Source organism: Cinclus cinclus, chromosome 2 (genome assembly GCF_963662255.1).
Source record: "Cinclus cinclus chromosome 2, bCinCin1.1, whole genome shotgun sequence".
Taxonomy (NCBI): Eukaryota; Metazoa; Chordata; class Aves; order Passeriformes; family Cinclidae; genus Cinclus; species Cinclus cinclus.
Window position 1 is genome coordinate 25,643,118 of NC_085047.1, and position 19,867 is coordinate 25,662,984.

Here is a 19,867-nt window from a genome sequence, read left to right on the forward strand (position 1 = left end):
AGATGACAGCTCTTGCTTCTCTGGATGGGCCTGCACTTCCCATCCCCTCCCAACCCCTCTGGTTTGCTCCTCTGCCACAGTAACTCTGAGGTGGGCACTCACTGGGAGTTTATGAGAAAGGATTATTTGTTCAGCCAGTGCATGAAAAAATACAGAGTACATCAGAAGAATCATATTTTTCAGGTGCTGTTCTAAAAGAAAAGAGTATTGAAGAAGAAACAAGAACAATGCTTTTGTACATGCACCTCCTAACAAAAAATAACCCCCTGAATCATGATTCCAGTCTCACATGCTTTTATTCAGACAGGAAAGGGAGGGATCTTGTGAAGACATATTTCTAAAAGGCTCAGAAAGGTGGCTGACAAAGCAAACAGAGCACAAGTGTTCACAACACCAGGGTCTGTCGCAGTCTGGCATTACCAAAATAGCTCAGTGCCTTCAGCTGGGAGACTCCCACTTCCACTACAACTGTATTCAGTCCTGGGAGAAAAGCTCCACACTGCAGGAGGCTGAGTGACATCTGACCTTGCTGAAGCAGTTTCAGGGTGTCTTGCTCCTAAAGCTGGCTTTCTCTTTGCCCTAGGTTATCTACACATACAGGAGACTCATGCAAATAATCTACTTCTCCCTATTCCCCTCTCTTCTCTCTCTCACTATTTTCCAGCTATCTCTAGAGCTGGAACATATAAGATGCTTCATGACTGGGATTGGTGCAGGGGTGGAGGCAGAGGCAAGAGACAGTAGGATAACTGTGCAAGAGATGCTTGAAGGGGTGAAGGCTTTGGGGCTGTACAGGAAACTCCCGCCAGACATCTTGTCCTGGCAGGACCTGTGTGCTGCAGTAGATGCTGTCATCCATGCACACTGGGGTCCTGAGATGAGACAGTAGGTCTGGCTCCAGTGCAGAATATATCCAGCACTAAAGTCAGTGCAGCCACTGAGATCAGTTGTAGTCACATAACTGCATAATAACAAAATGGTGATCTCTCCCTTTCAATGAAAAAAGAAAAGAAAATGCATGGACCAAGCATAAACTACTACCTTAACCTTCCCTTTTTATTAGTGTGTGTCTCTCCTACTGTGAGAAGAGCATGAGAAATATGCTTGCCTTAAGTGAAACTACTTACAGATTACAGCTACAAGGGGAAAAAATGCAGCCTCCCCATTTTCTTCTTAAGGCTAGCTTTCTCTAAGGATGTTTGAATTGAAACTACTCCATTTAACATGCTATGAATTTTTTCTCTCTTTAATTCGCAATCAACCTCTCTGTATCTTTACAAGCACATTTAAATTTTCAAAATTTTCAGATGAGATCTGCAGCTGCAAACACGGAGCTGCCAATGGGGAATATGACCTCCAGATGGCAGGGGGAATGGCACCTAGTCCTAAAATATCCACCCTTTACTCTGGTGAATCCGGGGAAGCTGTGTCACCAAACCAGCATCTCCAAGCACAAAGGGCCCAAAGCAGACTTGTGAGTTCAGATCACTAGAGGGAGACACAGCAACACACACATCCACACCTCATCAGTGTCCTGCATTCAGTAACCTTCTCTTCAGACACTGTTTTACTGTAGTTGACTACCAGAGTGCTGAATGGTGTATTTGAAGGACAAGGAAGGCTGGTAGGGAAGACAAGCCAGATGGACTGCATCTACCATTCTCAGCAGGGCAGGACTAGCAGACCTCTCCTCTTTTTGTCCTAGTCAGGACAAAAAACTCCCTTGATTTCAACACATCTGTGGAATAGGAATGATGGAAAATTGCAAAGTTCATTAACCTGCTGTAGCAATCCTACTTGTGAAGGTGCATGGCAATTCTTTTTCCTGTCATCATTATTATGGCAGATTTTGAACACTCATCTTCTGGGATGCTCAATTTTCACTCCCACATCTAGCCCTCTGGGATCCTTCAAGACTAGCTCATGGAGGTAGGAGAGGGAAAAGGCAGCTAGCTGTTCCTGGATGCTCCAGAACAGGAGTGTCCCCACTCAGTATCACTAAACTTGAGGGTAGAGGCACAGCACTGCAAAGACAGTAATATTAGAGCATGCAGTGAACTAGAAAAATACCGCTTTTCTGTAGGTGGAGGAAAGTTTTCATGTGGACACAATCCAGCTCAGCCTTTAAAATGCCATGGAAAATACTTTAACAGAATGACCAAATAGAATTGGTACACATCTGGGAGAAGATAAGAAGGAGGCAACTCTACCAGACTCCAGCTTGCTGCAAGGAGCAACATTTTTATGTGGCAGGAAGGCAACTAACTTGGTACAGAACTGCCACATCTTGCCAGCAGCACCACAGACAATCTTGCCAGAGGTGGAACAGACAAGCACTGACCAGAAGACTCCACATGTTCCCCTCCAACCACTGCTGAAGGCAGCAGGGTAAATTTCCTCCTCACAGCATCTTTATTTGTCTATTTCCCCAGAAATGCCAGATGGTTCAAGAGAGATTCATGAGGTGTTGCTCTCCCTCTCTGCCCTGGGACAGTAGAGGGAAATCAAAGCTGTTAAAAAATATGAACATTTCATGCATAAACAGAATTTGTACTGAAACAGCATCACAGTCCACAGTAACTGAATGGGGCATTATTGCAAGATGACTACAAGAGGAAGGATCCCTGTGCCCTGCATGTGTTGCTGGGCATAGAAGGACGAAATTAAAAGTGTGCTGGGGAGAGAGAACCATCATGACTTAGGTGTGTTAGAGGTGAGGAAGGAGGCAATGGGGATCTAGCTTGTGGGCCTTAGGAAAAACAGACCTCTAAAAATTTAATAAATGTAAAGCAAGTGTAAGTGGGAAGCAAGTAGAGATTGAAACAACTTTGGATGCCTTCTGGAGAAGACCTGAAAAAGTTAAAAGTTTGGCTTGTTTCCCAGGCTCTTTATGAGCCAGCATCCTCTTCCCATTCTTTTTTCTTTCTTTCTTTCTTTCTTTCTTTCTTTCTTTCTTTCTTTCTTGCTACATATTGGATAAGATAAAGACTAGATCAAGAGAAAAATACAGCTCAGAAAGTGTGCTAAAACAAACTGTGAGTGCATCAGAGGCAAAGTGAAAGGTCTCTGTGGAAGATGAGGCCCTCATTTTTACCAGAAAGTATTCTGAAGATGAAAGAAGGAAAAAAAACAAAAGCAGAAAAGGAGACCTGTTTAAAAAAATATCAGTTGCTTCAGTTATTTCGTTAAACAAATATCTAGTAAACCTCAAGTTACCTGAGACAGTTTCATGGGGAGAAGGTTGTGGAATAAAAAGAGCTGGCACAGTAATGCCACAAAACCCCCACCAAATCCAAACAAAAAACCCCACTCCATACCTCCCAAAACCAGGCTGCTTTTCTCTACTACTTCTATTACTAACACTTTAGGAGAGCAGCAGAAAGATGGGCTAAATCAAAACACTTTAGATAACCAGAAAATCTGCTTCCCATTGCTACCTACTGACCACAAGGCTGACTTGTGGTGACTCTGACTTAGTGCTTTGTGCTTGATACTTTCTTTGGGCATAAATTGGGTTTCCCTGTGCAACACAAAGTTAAGCAACAAGGCTTTGGACCTAGGTAGCAATGAGAAGCAAGAAAACACAGGACATAATGATCAAAGTTGCCCATTGTGACCAATATGGCCTTCTTAACTCATGCCTTCAGAAAGCTCTCTGTCTCTGCTTGCTTCCAATGCTCAGCTCTACAAGGGGACTGGCATGCACTGAAGGAAAATACACAAGTGAGCAGGGGTGTGAAATAATCTGTCTCTTTCACTTTAGGTCTTATCCTGATCTCTGAGACCCAAAAGCATGAAGCTTAACATCCTTTTCAATATTTTTATTGTGAATAACAAGAATATCCAGATTTGTTCACATTACCCTCAGGAACAAACAACCTGACTGAATCTTGACAAGTTCTCGTCTTTAAATAACTTTCCATGGCAATGAGTTCTACAGCTGTTTATAAACATATGTATACCATCTCAATTACACAGGGCAGCATGCAGGAACATTTCTGTATTCTCTATCCCTCCTAAATTTCCCAGGCCATGGTAAATTCCCTAGGACTCAATGTGGATTTCTAGCACCCTCTAGGGAGAATCAGACTGGCATATGTGACAAGCCTTCACATCTCCTTTCATTTTATGCTGTGACATGAAACTTGGGTGCTGCAATCAATACTTACCTGCTTTGCACTAGACTGGTTCTTATGCTGTGATTACCACTGTAATAACTAAGGTCTTTTTCTGAGCCAAAGTGGGTTTTTTTTTAGACTGTTAGGTGGAATTTGGAAGAATCCAGAGTATTTTCTTATCTATCAAGTGGTCTCGCTAGGCTGAGGCCAAGGAAGTTGGATCCAGATTGGGATACCTCGTGGCTTTAAACAGGTTTCACACTCTGTAGCTTCTCTAGGAAAAGGGAATTGCTTGTTCCTCAGCTGGTTATGCATAACCAGTAAAAGAGTCGACCCCTCAACTTTGGTCATTATGGCTTTGTCTGCCTGTCAGGCTGCCATCAGCACAGGCACTAAAGGCACTTGCCAGAGCACCCACAAGCAAGGCCCTTGGGAAGGTTTCACTCACTGATGATTTGTGGCAAAGAAGAAGAAATATTAATGGAACTGCTCTTATGAGCTCAAGTACAAGCTTCTCAGTACAGGAGATGGCTTTTTCTTCTGCATTTGCCTGCCCATGCAGAGCAAAAGGATTGGCAGTGAGATTTCTGGTAATCCAAAGACCTTTCAACAACTGTCCATATTGCTGCAAACCCAATTCACAAGAGTCTACTCTTTAGGGCTTGCCTTGAGAGTTTATTGGTAAGAATATGAATGTACATTAACTTTTCTGCAGAAAGCTCTTTTTCAGTCAACCAGGCACCTAGCTTGGCTGTGAATAAGACATAGAGATATTATACATTATACTCTGGGGACTGTGATCTCAGCAGCTTATGGATAGGGAGAAGACACATTAGCCTGAATAAACATAAGCCAGTAGAGACATGAAGTAAAACTAAGATGGGCTTGAAAGCAGGCATTGGCTACCATCTCTGAGATATTTTATGGGAGTCTTTTCTTGGGTGTGTTAGTTATTATCCTGGTGCAAGGTTGGGAAAACAGAGCTCCTTCTAACATAACTACCCACAGATGGGTAGGCTGCCTGTGGTATCCCTCACTGATCATATCAGTGTGATAAGTGATAAATGGTCCTGTGTGAGGACCTTGTCCAGGATGTGGTGCAGCTATGGCATATTTGAAGATATTGCATTCAGTGACAAAAAATAATCTATACCTTTGTGGGGTATGCATTAGGCATGTTATGAGCTAATATTAAGGAAAATAAAACAATAGGGTACCACCTAGTCTTGGTGCAAAGAATCTTGGTTTTGTCCCTTTCAAGAGATGAGGCACAGAGTGTTCCCTAGTGAAGTGTTCTTAATGCTGACAACTGCTAATTCATGCAATCTGCATAGGACATCATCAATACTCATCTCCACCCCAACTGAACATATCACAATTTCCTAACAAATCCATATCTTCAGTTTTACAGTTTTTGCCATGGCTTGCCATCACAAACCAGGGTGGCAAAAGTCATTGGGTACAGAAGGCTTAACAAGCCTTCATCTGTGTCCTGAATCACAGGAAAGGGATCAGACTATGTGCAGGGAGGGATGTGCTGGCCTGCTGCTGGAAGCTGCAGGTCAGTGATCTCAGAAAAGAGCTCTTCTGGCTGGAGGAGAAGAGATAATGAAGCTATTTGTGCTCCTAGACAATGCCTGTTAAATTATCCACAACTACTCAGACCAGGTTGCCAATGTCTTACAGAACAGTGTCCTGTCAGGTGAAAAAGAAAAGTGTCTGTGTGACTCTCTCAACCTGCTCTGTCAAAGTACAATCTGCCAATTAACTGAAGAGGAATGTAAGAGGAGAACAAGGACTTGCATGTTCCAAGGAATGTCATTCCTGCCTTCATCAAATTAAAGCTGATCTGTATTGTCATTAGCCATTGAATTATTGAAGTATTTTTCCCTTTACTTGCCTTCTTCCCAGGTGTCAATGCTACAGGCATCAACCTCAGTCACACTCTAGCTTTCTCACAGGGTTAGGTGAGGTTTTTATTTCATGTGGGCTGTTTGAGTGCATCAGGATTTATAGCTGAAGTGAGAAAAATACCTGGTTCAGCTTCTCACCAAAGAAACAGAACAGGAAGCAACATAGCAATTTATAATTTTTTTTTAGCTTCCCAGATAGGCAGTTACGTGATCTATGATTGCAGCATTTAAATTAACTATCACATGCATCCCTACCTTCTCTGCCTATGTACCAACACTGCCTTCCCTTTGCATTTGTATCTTCTACTTCCCAGCCAACAAGAATTAAATAATTTCTGTGTTCCTAGCTCTGGTAATTAGCCAACAAACACTATTGATGAAGTCAATGAATGGAAGAAACAGCAGACAAAGTTGCTAATGAACTCCTTGAGGAGAGTGCACAATGAATAAGTAATTTGTCCCTCTCGCCCCCTGATACAGGTTTAATTTCACTACCTGTCCATTCAAAACCTCCCACACAAGTTCAATAACACTCTTTCTTTCAGTTCTGCAGCCACAAGTTTAACCACGAAAAAAAAATGAAGGAGAGGGATGTATTCTGGAAATCTTTACAATGATCTAAAATAGCTCTTTGATGCATAGCAGATGTCTTCAAAACTTGCATAAATGGGGCCAAAATGCCTTGCAGTTCTGGAAAAGGGAGATTCCAAGATAAGACATGTTTCCATCTGCAGCAGTTCTGGAAGAGATTTGGAATTTATATTAATTGTCAACTCAAGGAAAACATTTTAAAAAAGCCCTTCTGTCTCCCATTTTGAGATATGTCTTACTGGGCTTTATGCTGCTCAAAGACCTGATGTCTGCCTGAAAGCAGTTCCTCTATATCTCTAAAAGACAGAAGATGGGTTCAGATGGGAAAAAGAAAGAACCACAGTGACACATGGAGGTGACAGACTGAAGACTGCCTGCCCTTAATCATAACCTCTGTTTTGTTACAAAGGAGGTGCTTGGCAAGCTTTACTGTAAGGAGGAGGACTGAGGAGGGGTTGGAAAGGAGTCAGTGAGATGGTGGATGCTAACAAGGGATGCTAACAAGGCAACACCTCTGAGACACACAGCATGGGAGAAAAAATGTGAAGGGACATGCTGGAAAACTGAGCAACAAAACCAAGAAAACTGTCTCCGCAATTGGGATGGGATTCTTCAGTTCTGTTGCTCACCAGAGGGGATAGCCAGAGTGAGGATTTGTTCTGTGGAGACTTTTGTAACAAGGCAAAAAAAAAAAAATCTGTGTCTGATACAGTGAGGTAGGTGGTAGAAATGAAAAAACTCCCACAAAGCAGCAACAGCCAAAGTGATGAGTCAGGACAAGAATCTTCTCACTGCTCTGAAGAATGCATCTCATGCATACTAGGCCTTAGATTTCATGAAGATTTATAGCCCTTAATGCAGTGTTAGGTTATGCCCACAGAATATCTGGGGTGTATCTTTTAGTTGGATACAAGAAAGAGTTAGAGAACTGAAAGACTGATGCATCAGAAATATGGAAGATTTGATATGAGGTAAACCTTAAGAATAGAAATACCAGAGCTAGAAGATTCTATATACATAATTAAAGATGAAAAAAAAATATTCTCCTATGCATGCAAATGGCACAGTCAAACTTAATTCTGAAAAAACCAGAAAAGTCAGGTAGTGATGATAATACCACAGAGGAGTAGTGTTCCCCTAATCAGCCCTGCTCTCACCTCTTCCTGGCAGGCTTTCTGCCTCTTTTTTTCTCTTGGCACTGCAAGAAATGGGCCAGAAATAAAAACTGCATGTCTGGCTTTCTTAGACATGAAGCTCAGGAGAACTTTGGTTTGGCTGAAGAGACAAGACAGGAAATCTAAGTAACCCAAATCTCAACCACAGGCTCCAAATACAGGGGGCTCTGGATGTAGCCCTTAGATTAAGCTCTGTTCCAATGTGTCATTATACCTTTCCTCTCCAACTTTCTTTCTGCAACACTCCCCTTTTTTTTGGCTTCTGAACTGCAGTAGAAAGCTGGACTACCTGTAGCACATGCAGAATGTTTGTTCTCTGCCTACCTCAAATCCTTTTTAACCTTTTACATATATGGGAGTATCACAGAAGATCATTCATATGGGGCTAATCAATGCTTTCACTGTGCATTTTAGATTAAAGAGTATCGAAGGAAAAGAAATCAGCTAAAGAGTTTTTCTCTCCTCCATGGACATGATATGGAGGGATGGAAACCTACCTCTTGTTCTCATCCTACTGTTAAATCTTTAGGGATTGAAGGTTTCCTTGCAACCCAAGCTGCTAACCTCACAGAGTCTGGCTACTGAAAGGACATTCTCCTCCCAGCCTTGCCATGTCCTTGAGCATGGAGGGCACAGTGAGATAGCAGAGCAAAGATGGTGAGCTCTCCTTTATTCTGTTATCATCCTGGTCTTCACTCACCTTGAAGATGAAACGCCTTCTTTACTCACCTCAGAAGACACAAGACTTCTGGCTGTCTGACAAAGTGGAAAGCAATATGAAGTTGAATTTGAATATGAAAACCAGGCCACTGTTTGCCTCTCCCTTTTAAGGCAAATCAGTAGGAAGCAAAATCCCTTACTTTTCAGAGACAACCTCTTTCATGTAGTGTCTCAACAGAGATGCTTTTCCCTCAGTCTAGCCCCAGCAGCATTTCATCTCCACCACTGTGCTGTGCATTACCAGCAGTAGAGACTAGGACAAGTAGATGAAGACCTAAGCTAAATAGAATTATAGGTCAAATTCTGCAGAGGATTTATTTAAGTAATTTCATTTGTTCACTTGGAAAACCTGGTTATTGTGCTAGGGAATTCACACCACAAAATAAGCTTGAAGTATATTTAAGATTCTTGCCACTTTTCTGTAGCGGCCTATATTGCTACTGAAATTTTCTTAGATGCTGGAAGAGAAGGAAATTACTGTACAGTTCACAAATCAAATCCAGCTGGACTTCTTACCTGTTGGAGTGAGGTGCCTCCAGGTGATGACAGGCTCTGGACGCCCATTTGCCATACAAACCAGGGTCACATTGCTGCCCTCATTCACGGTGATGTCTGAGGAGATATTGGAAATCTTTGGTGGAACTGCGAAGATGAGAAAGTTTGACATTGTTAGAAGCAAAGTTATGGAGGGCAGCTTGCCTGGCTCATTAATCTACCTATCTATTAACCAGAGCCAGCCACAAACTCATCCCACAGGCTATACCCCTTTCACTATTACCTGGGTTTCTGAAATTACATCAGAGTACTATGTACTGGGGCGTAGTTTGTATTTCAAGGGACTACTGGTAGAAACGGCCTGTGCTGCAACTGCAGTGCTTTGTGTTTGGATAGATTTGGGGGTCTTCATAAAATCACCTCTCAAAACTTGCCTGCCTACCTCAAGGCTGCATGGAAGGAGTCAGTGGGCTCCAAATATCATCCCAGCTAATTTTTATGCTCCATGGAGTCCCTGATGGAGTTCTACATTCTCCTGCAGGATGCCAGGCTTCAATGAACTGACTTGGAGGGTGTATTATTTATTGGTTTCTGTGACATCTTTCATCAAAGAGGGATCTCCCATGGCCTATCTGCCATAGGCAGCTTCTGGATGACTGCACCACACATGGGAGAGCACCAAAGGCACAGTAGAGTCTTTGAGACTCACAAGATCAGCCATGACTTGGGCAGCCAAGATCCTTAAAAACTTTCCAACCTGAGTTTGTGTCTTGGCACCAGAGTGACCATGAATTGGGACCTGAACAGGTGCTTCCAGGTGTGGAATGTGCCAGCTATTGCAGTCCTTTCTCCCTCACATCCATGTCCTGCTTCCACACTTCATGCCCCATGTCAGGAGGTGAAAAATTTTTACTAAAAAGAAATCCTCTAATTTTTATTTTTTAATGTATTTTCAGCTTCCAAATTTGTGTGTAGTGAGGAATGAAACAACATCATTTTCTGCTTTGCTTACCACAGAGTAAACAGACAGCAGCTTTCCCTTCCCCCTCCCCGGCAGGAATGGCTGATGGTACTTTTGAGGCAAAACTGCCTATAAGCTAGGTGGGGAAAAGGAAATGAAGCCTGAAGAGAGCAATTCCAGCTGTGTTGCTGGAGTCACAGGAATGTTGTTTACAACCCACAGCTCATTAGCCCTTCTCTGTAGGCCCTGAAGTTACAGACAATGCTTGAGTATCTATGACCATGGGACCCCCTTGAAGGAAGAGGACCTGCCGAGCAAAGTGACACAGACATCTATAGATATCTATTTTCCAACAGGCTCACTCACCCAGGCAAGGAGGCATTTAAGCCATGTGCACTGGGGAAGGATTGCTGTGGTCTGTGGAGAAGTGACCAGGCAGAGGGCAGTGAGGGAGCAGCTGGGGGGCAACACAATAGGGGAGGTTTTTGCACACCTCGAGAAAACAGGACAGTTGGGGGCCCACCTCAAATGCCTCTGCACCAGTGCAAGTATCATGGTGGAAAAACAAAAGGAATCATATCCTCACACAGATTCACAGTGGGATGTGTGTGAAAAACCATTGGGATAACAGAGCTGGAGTGAGGCAGCTCATAGGACTGACCCCGTAACTCAGATACAGGCTCTCTAAGAAAGTCTGGAAAGGAGAGGAAAAGAAATGCAAAGGCTGGCATATACCTAACTCTGGATGGTGACCTAGCTCAGATGCAAGGATCAGAGGATATCGCAGTATCATGCCTGCTCCTTGGTGTTACCAGCCACTTGATTAAGAACACGCAATACTGCTTTAAATAAGTAGAATAAGCCTCACAATGTCAGTCCCCCATTAGGGACCAACCACCTTGATATTTTCTGGAAGGGAGAAAGTGCTAAGGTCAAGAAGTCCAGGACATGTGGGTGTCCTTCATGTTCAGCATGAGTTAGCAGTATGCCCTTGCAGCAAAGACCAAATGTCCTGGGTTTTATTAGAAAGAGTGTAACCCCCTAAGTGGAGGGAAGTGTCTAAAACCCTTTAGACAGCATCTCAGGCACTAGATCAGTTTTGGGCTCCCCAGTACAAGAAGACCATTGACACACTGGAGCAAGTCCACTGGAAGGCTCCCAAGATGGTCAGAGGGCTATAGCACATGATTTTGACTTCCCAGGAGAGCTTAAAAGAAATGAGTCTGTTCAGTCTGAAGAAGAGAAGATTGAGGGAAATCTTATTGATCTCTACAAAAAGTGAGTGGGAACATGTGGAAAACAGGCAGGATTTTCTCAGAGGTACACAGTGAACACTGAAAAGCAGGTAACATGAGCTGCAATGTAGGAAAAATTCTCACTCAAAATGAGCGAAAAGGTTTTACTTTCAGAAAAGTAAAGAAAGTCACGACAGGAACAGGCTCCTCAGAGAGGGGATGGAAACTCACCACTGGAGATATGGAAAACTCACCTTTTTTCTTTCCCAGTGGATGAGGGGAACACCCTGTACCATGGCTCAGGGCAGACCTGCACATTGTTCCAGCCAGCAGATATGCAGACTGGCAGAGCCCTGAAAGTTCTGGTGCCAAAATCCAAACTACTACTCTTAGTTTGAGGGCCACCTCAGACCTGATAGAAGACCAACATGTATAGGAGAGGACAGAGGGGCTTAGTCTGGGGAAGAACATCAGAGGCTGCTATTTCTGCAAGAGTTGTGGCCCAGGTGTTCTGTCAGGGGATACAAGGACAGTGACTTTGGAGATCCTCAGCACAACTTTTCCACGGTGCATTGGCAAACCTAGGTAGGCAGGGCCCAGGAGTAAAACCAGTAGCTAGACCACATTTTGGGAATATCGCTGTATCCTCAGGGGGTTAACATTTGCATGAGGAAATAAAGCAGCAAACCAAGAAGGACTAAACTGAAGCAGGACTAGCAGGTGAAACTGTGGGCCAGTGTGAATCCTAGTAGAAAGGCGCAATATCAAAATGGCTGAGGAGAGAGCAGCAAAAGCCACTACAGGGCAGCAGCAGAGCTCCAGCTGGGACATGCATAAACTGCCACTCTCCAAAGCCGTCAAGACATTTTACTTCACAGAGGGTCAAGTAAATTCAGCCATACAAGCATTTCTGATCATGCATCTCGAATGCCCAAGAGGAAGAGCATGTGTCCAGATGGTCATATCTGGCTTACCACTTTTTCAGATGAGGGTGAAAAGGACATCCAAGGCTGAAATCTTGTTAGGAGTATAATAGCTGGGTCCTTTCAGCTGCCACCTTGGTCAGAAGGCAAAGAAAGGCTAAGACAAGGGGGGATAGGGCAGGAAATAATTTCCCTCTAAATTTAAAACCTGGCTTGGCTTCATCAGTTTTGAATCCAAAGCCAGTGGACAATAATTTCACTCAGATAAAAGCTCAGAGACTTTTAATTTTCAGGGAGTCAAACCAGAATGTTAAAATGCCAGAACTGTCAGCACCAGCAACAGTTAGCATTGCTTCCTTGGCACTTGTCATTACTTTGTGCACATCTTTTTAGGACAACCATAAAATGAGAAGCTTTTGACCTTATTATTTTTCCCCATGTGTGGGTTGTATTGTTTTTACAGGTCTCAGACTGTTGGAAGAAGGACTGCTGAAAATAAAACCTCCTGGGACCAGAATCTTCTGGGTGTCACAGTCTCCATTTGCCCAGCTGAATCCTGTTGACCCTCAAGTGGAAAATTCTTTTGTGACTGGCCTCTCTGAACCATTAGCAGAGTCAAACCACAGGCTGTAGTCCCACAGCAAGGCAAGTACTACAGCTTAACAGCACTTACAGGCATTTTCATATTTTGACTGACAGCTTTTTTTCTTCAGGGGAAACCAGGCTGCTGCTTGACCCTTCTGGCTGCCAGGGTCTCTGGTAATGCTGAAAAAGGTAAGACGGCTAGATTTTTTCCACTCTTTCAGTGTATATCATATGGAGTATCCATTACAGTGTGCTTGGGATCCCCCTGGTTGGGGTGGGGATGGGGAGCAGAGCCAGACATGAAAGGAAGCACACTGTAGTACCCCACTGGTCCATTCCCAGAGAGGGAGGATGCCCCACCCACAGCAGGGACTGATTATGGAGAGATGGGAGTAAACACTGTGAAGAATGGCTTGAAACTCACATATTTGTTTCTCCTACATTTCACATCTACAGGATAAAGCTGATGTCAGCCCAGCATCTCATCTTCCACATAAGTGACAGTAAATAACTAATCCTAAAGTAACCAGTGGCCGTTCTCCATGAGAGAAGCTCACATTGGAAGAGAAGGAGAGCTGCAAGGCAGGAGTGAGGCAAGAGATACTGTAGGGTGTCCTGGACTGGGAGGGCTGCAGGGCAGGAGGGGTACAAGGTCAGAGCTGATGTGGGAGATTTTAAGTCCCAAGAAAGATACAGTGACAGAGCTAGGTAGAACAGGGAAGCACAGAAACAGCTTGCACCAAGTCTGTTCTAGTTAATTGCTGTCAATCCTTCACATCGTGACAACTGCAACTCACATTAATTTAAATAATAAGAAAGACTAAGACATGAAAAATAGATCATGCTCCCCTAGCACAATCACTGTTGCTCTCCAGATGAAAGCAGGTGATTTGTTTCCACAAAAACACCCACTACAGCAGTTATTACAGACCAGGGGCTGCATACGGGAGGCAGCAAGGAAACCACAAACAAGCAAACACACTAACATCTGCTGCTGTTATCCTTGCCTTTTATAACCAAAGCCCTTCAGAGCTCAAAACTCCTCCTGAGATATTACCTGGGATGGTGTGGGTGGATCAGTGAATCACTGGATCAGTGTTCTGATTCAAGGCTATGGAAGGAGGAAAGGATCAGTGCTATGCTACTAACATCAGTAAATGAGAGAGCCCAAAGGTTAAGAGACATGAGTTCGCATGCAGAAGGCCATCTCCCCTTAGTACCTTTACAGGAGTACAACGGGGGATGGAACAAGAAAACATCAAGGCCACCCTTGCTAAAGCACTGCTTCTAGAGATCTTTTCCTAATGTAGTTCACACAGGACCTGATCCATGCCACAGTTTCCAAACAGTTCAGATCCCAGCCTTTTGATCAGAGCACCTAGACAAAGCACACACACAAAGTGGCAAGAATGGGAGCCACTGCTTAGCAAAAGTGATACAAAGGGTACTTACAGGCTGGGGGCAGCAGTTCCTGGCTGCTGCACTGATGGCGCTTCACTTTCATGATGCTTCACATGACGCCTCAATACAGCAGGAGGATGGGCTTGTGAGAAAAGGCCAGGAAGCATAGGACTAGGAACTCAGCTTGGGTATGATAGAATAAAAAATGCAAACAGAGGGACAATGGACACCTTGCTGGGAAACTCTGAGCTGCGGAAATGCACTCACATGAAGTTCAGTCAGATGCCTGGACTCTTCCCTCTGGGTAAACAGTGCCTTGCATCTAAGACCCTTGGATGGAGTTTTACATTGTGGGGCAGCTATTCCCCAGTCTCCAATTCCAAGACTGCTCAATAGTACAGTATTCTTTCAATAACTCACAAAAATACATTAAAAAAATACAAAATACATTAAAAAAATACAGCTCTTATTCCCAGTCTACAGACCTATAATACAGCAAAAACTGTTTAATATCTCCAAGACACAGCTGCAAACAGTATTGATACTGCCTAAGAAAGCCCACAAGCTTCATTTAAGTGGTCTAACTGCTTGTCCAAAAAATGGCACCTCTGATACAAATGGAAAGTCTCAATCCCTTCCATATATCCTCATTAGTTGCTTCCTCCAGCCTATTTCCTTCCTCTCTATTGGCAAGTAGGACCCCCATGTGTTGGATAAAATTAATAGTCCCACCCACTAATACACAGGAATCACCAGCTCTCATGGCAAAGAAAAGAAAACATCAGGACTTCTCTCCAAAGTCAAAGGAACTCTGCAGCCACTAAAACCCTCCCCAGGTGCCTATCAATTGGCCTTGAGAGTTCTTATTTCCTCGTCCCCAGATCCCAATTAACAGCACTTTATAAAAAATGTTAATAAGCTTCAAGGCAGAGGTAGGGGAGATGCTGACCATTATATGGTCCTTCAGTGCTTTAGAACAGCCACCTTGCTCACCACAATTAGGGGTCCTTTCCTGGGGCAATTAATTGTCAGTAAATTGGCCTCATTAGTCATTGTTTAGTTAAAGTGTTTAGTGGTGAAAAGAGAACCTGAAGAAGGGGCTGAGCTCCTAAACACAACTAAATGGTTTAATTTCCCTCTTATGTGTACAGCAGGCTAATCACAGTTCTTTACAGCCCTAACAAGAAATGGCTTGTTGGTGCTAAAGTCCAAAAAAGGAGCAAGCTGAGGGCTGGAAAATAAATTCCAGACACCCTTTGGGATGCAGCATGGTAATGTTTCTGAAGCATTCTACAGAAGAAATGTGACATCAGACCCAAGATATGTTTTTCACGGTCTGATTCACGCTGCAGCCTCAGCCAGAGGGAAAGGAAGCTGTCAGCAGAGCAAGAGGGCAGAGAGGGATGTTGTTGAACTTCATTAAACAAAGTGGACTCTGAAAGAGCCTTCTGACCTTCCACTCTGCTAGGTTTGTTTCACTTTCGCTCAGCATTAAAGCTTCTGTGAAGTAGACGCAAACACTGAAGGCCTGGTTTTATTTTTTAATCCCCTGGGAACCAAAAAAATCTCAAAATACACTACAGAGTTTTCACAAGGTGTAAAACTTCCCTCTTTATGTTGTCTGAAAGTGAGTGCCTCATCACGTGGCCTTTAGGGAAGAGTCTATGACAGCCAGAGCATGGACACTGCTTTAAAAGATCTGCAGTTTCCAACCCATAGTGTGCTCCCCCACCACTCTGCATCGCTGGGGGCTGATCTCCATCAAGCATCGCTGCTGATGCCAAGGGAGGCCCGGCAGAAGGAGGCACAGGGGCTGCTAGCTTGGGCCCTGCATCTTGGTGTGTTCCCCCTATCATGCAGCTGACCCTCACCCGCTGAGACGCCAGGCAGGAAATTATTTAAAATCCACATGGGGACTGTGCATATTGCACTGCCTGGGAGCAGACAAGCAGACAGGATCCTGTAAATCAAAGCCATGTGCAAAGCTACCCATGAGCTGGATAGCATGTCAGAGCACACTGCATTGGAGTGTAAGAGCTTACAAGCCAAAACATTTTGTCTAAAGGAATTCTCTGCCTCATCCAATATACAGTTAAGTGTCTGGACTATTTTTCTGCATAACATTGCACAGGAAGCCCTTCCAGTACATTCTTTCTTTCTTAGCAGAGAGCAGCAGAGTGTGAATGCGTTGCACTGTCCCACTCCTGAGCTGTTGGAAACATCAGCACAGAACTGGGCTCAATTCCTTACACTCATTCTCACTGATTTTACTTTTTATAAACTTGTCTCCATTAAATTTTCAGGAGAGAAATTATTTAGCTTCCACACTAGGGAAACACAGAACATCTTAAATCTCAAGCCAGCCTTGTTTTTCAGAGCACTAAGGTGACAGCATAGGTCAGGGTTGAAAGCAGTCTCACTCCTGTTCGTAGTCCAGCACCTCCACTTCAAAACTGGATGCCAGCCTTGCACTCTAAAGCAGCTCTGAGCCTGAGCTCCAGCTTTTACCCAATGCTGATTGTACTTCACCCACACCTGGCTTTTTGGTGTGCCCTCACTAAGCACAGGTTTACAGAACCCACATTTTTGGAACCTGATGCAGTCCATGAGAGCAGGTTCTCAGTTATGTGCTCAGCATGCAAATGAAAGCACAAAACACAAAGAAGGCATATGCCCAATATCATCTTATCACCATTTGCACCTCTGCATATGAAGTTCTCTACTACAAACCTTTCTTTTTTTTTCTATTAACATACTGAATTAATGCCACTCATCTGCAGTTCCTGTCTTTAAAGCACTACTCTGTGCATCTGCTGGTTTTGTGTTGCTACAGTTCTTTCAGCTTGTAAAACTGACTTCAAGAGCTTAATGGCTAACCCTCCTAGAGAAACCTGCTGTGACAACACAGCCTACCTCACAGGACATGTGTAAACAACAACAGAAGTGCTTGCCATGTTAATCCTCAGGGATTAACTCTTGGAATGCCACCTAATCCCAAAGATTTTAAGGACTGCAGATGTACACAGCTTTTGGTCTTTGTTTCAAGTGTGTTTACATATTCCCTTAGACTGTTCTTTCTAAATCTGGTATTTACTTATGAGACTGAAACAATACAAAATCTTTCTTTCTGCAGACATAATCAGCATCCTGGAAGAGAAATCCTGTGAGAAAAGTTGTCCTTAGTGTCCAGGTCCTCCAAAGACCTTTCTGAGAATTTTCTAAAGAAGAACTTTTTTACAGAAACATTAAGTATGTTGGATGTATATGGCATGCAGCTGAGTCCTAATATGCAGCCTTTCTAGGGCTTGATTCAGAGCCAAGGGATCTTCTCCTTTGATGTCAATGACCTTTGGACAAGTCCTTATATAACATGAGTAGGTGATGGCTCCATGAAATGCTGCAGCCAGAACAGGGATGCTTTATTAGCCAGTTGAGGAAAAAAGCAAGATTATGGGTTTTTAACTGAGTCCCAGCTGCCATTGGCTCCTGCCTGTTAACTCCTTCTTTGGGATGTAGACTAGGGAGCACTGGCCAGGTATGAGGGAAAAAAAAAATAACAGAGAAAAGCCTATGTCATTCCAGGGCAAGAGGTACAGGTCCAGAGAAGGCCCTGATTAGGCAAGTGGGGGAGTAAATTAATTTCATCTAATACCCCACTCTGGCTGGGAACACAGAGACAAATTTTTTGTTTGTTTGTTTTCAGATCTTGTGCTGTTGCTTATATTCAGCTCATTAGGGACAGAGTGCAACCAACAGAACAATCATCTTGAACCGCTGATGAACATCCACATAGAGGCTGAATGAAAAAGCCATCTCTCTCCAAAGGCTGTTTTCAGATTGCCTTGACTGCCAACGGTTTATCCCACATCCTCTTTGACAAGCCACAGGGTGATAAATATGACTCTCAAAGTGTCTCGTGCATACCACACACCCAAAGTTCTGGCTCAACTTCAACTTAGCTTCTCAGTGACAAGCCTCTCACTCAAATCAAATGCATGTGGTACATGTAAATATTTTTTATTAACAGGCTTTCCTTTCTTACACATTGCAGTGAGCAAAATGGAGCAGGACAGCTTGCTGTAACCACCTTTCAAGATTGCTTTCAGGCTTCTAGAGGAGCGGAAAGCTATAGCAGCACTTTGGAAATGCTAGGTTTGCTTTCAGTCAAAAGTATAAAGAACAAAGATGATAATCCCATACTGGCACCTTTCTTTAGACAGAATCACAGAATTCTTTACACAGAATTCTACACACAAACACAGAATGTCATGGGTTGGAAGGGATATTCATCTAAAATCATCTAGTTCCAACTCTCCTGCTGTGGGCAGGGACATCTTTGACTAGATGAGGTTGCTCAGAGCTTCATCTAATCTGGCCTTGAACATTTCCAGAGATGTGGCATCAACATTTCTGGGCAACCTGTTCCAGTGCCTCAGTACTCTCATAGTGAAGACTTTCTTCTTAACATCTAATTTAAACCTGCCCTCTTTCAGTTTGAAGCCATTTCCCCACCCTGTCACTACATGCTCTTGACAATATTCTCCTCCATCCTTCTTGTAAGATTCCTTCAGGTATTGGAAGGCACTGGAAATTAGGTTACCTCAAAGCCTTCTGTTCTCCAGGCTGAGCAATCACAATTCTCTCAGCCATTCCTTGTAGAAGAGATGCTCCACCCCTCTAATCACCTTGGTATCCCTCCTCTGAACTCACTCCAACAGTGAGTGTCCACACTCTTTCTGTGCTGGGGGCTCCAGAGCTGCATGCAGCACTCCAGGCAAGGGTCTCACAGAGCAAAGTAGAGGGGTGGAATTCCCTCTCTCACCTTGCTGGCCACACTGCTTTGGATGCAGCCCACTATACAATTGGCTTTCTGGGCTACAAGAAGACGTTGATGGATTACATTGTCACTATTTCTGGATCCAGAGATGTTGGCCTTTCCCACCACACACAGTTATGAAATGCCAGCTTTGAGATCTTCACTTGATTGCCATTGTTGAGCTTGGTGATAGCTGCAGCAGTCTCATTTCTAAAGGCCAGGGTATCATTTTCAGCCATCTGAGAAGGAAAAGCCAGAGTTCAAGGCAAAGAATCCCTCCTTGCCACAAATGCTAATCTACACAAGTCTGATCCAGCAGAAAGGAGGAGAAAACAAATGCAGTACTCTTGAAGTAAAGGCATCTTTGAACAAAACAGACAGCTGGCTAGAGCTGAGATGTGATTGTGGTGATCTCCTTCCCACAAAGCAATCAAGAGCCAAGGCTTCCTGAGAAGGACAGTTTTGGCTGTTGGAGCTTCCCTGCCAAAACAGAGTGCTCTGTTTTGGTTCAGTCACATGCAAGAGCACCTTGATGGAATATTCCTACTGTTTCCCTTTCCAAGTTTTGCTCTGTGGTATAGATATGCTGCATACATGCAGACAACCTCAAAGGGAGGGAAGGGATGAATCCCAAGAGCTTTTCTCTGTAACATGTGACATTGAATTGGTGTCATTTCAATTAAAGATGAATCTCTCCCAGACTGCCAAGAATGAGGCTTATTCCATGTAGTCTGCAGCTTTACTAGGACACATAAAAACACTTTCTTCTTCAAGGCTCCCCTCTTCAAAGTTAATGGTTTGCTGTTCTCAGTGTTATAAACTGAGGGAATCATAGAATGGATAAGGTTGGAAGGGATCACAATGGGTCATCTAGTCCAACCTTCCTGCTCAAGTATTGTCCTAGACTACACTGTCCATTCAGGAGGATGAGGTT

General features: G+C 43.7%; 1 protein-coding gene across 2 annotated transcripts in view; it reads right to left on the reverse strand.

Moving 5' to 3' along the window:
- The window catches only part of LSAMP (limbic system associated membrane protein), a 307,000-nt gene that overhangs the window by 98,129 nt on the left and 189,004 nt on the right, over positions 1–19,867 (reverse strand). For both annotated transcript variants that reach the window (XM_062515496.1, XM_062515495.1), the window contains exon 3: positions 9,034–9,159. In XM_062515496.1, the coding sequence (XP_062371480.1) occupies positions 9,034–9,159 (126 nt within the window). The remainder of the gene's footprint in view (positions 1–9,033; positions 9,160–19,867) is intronic.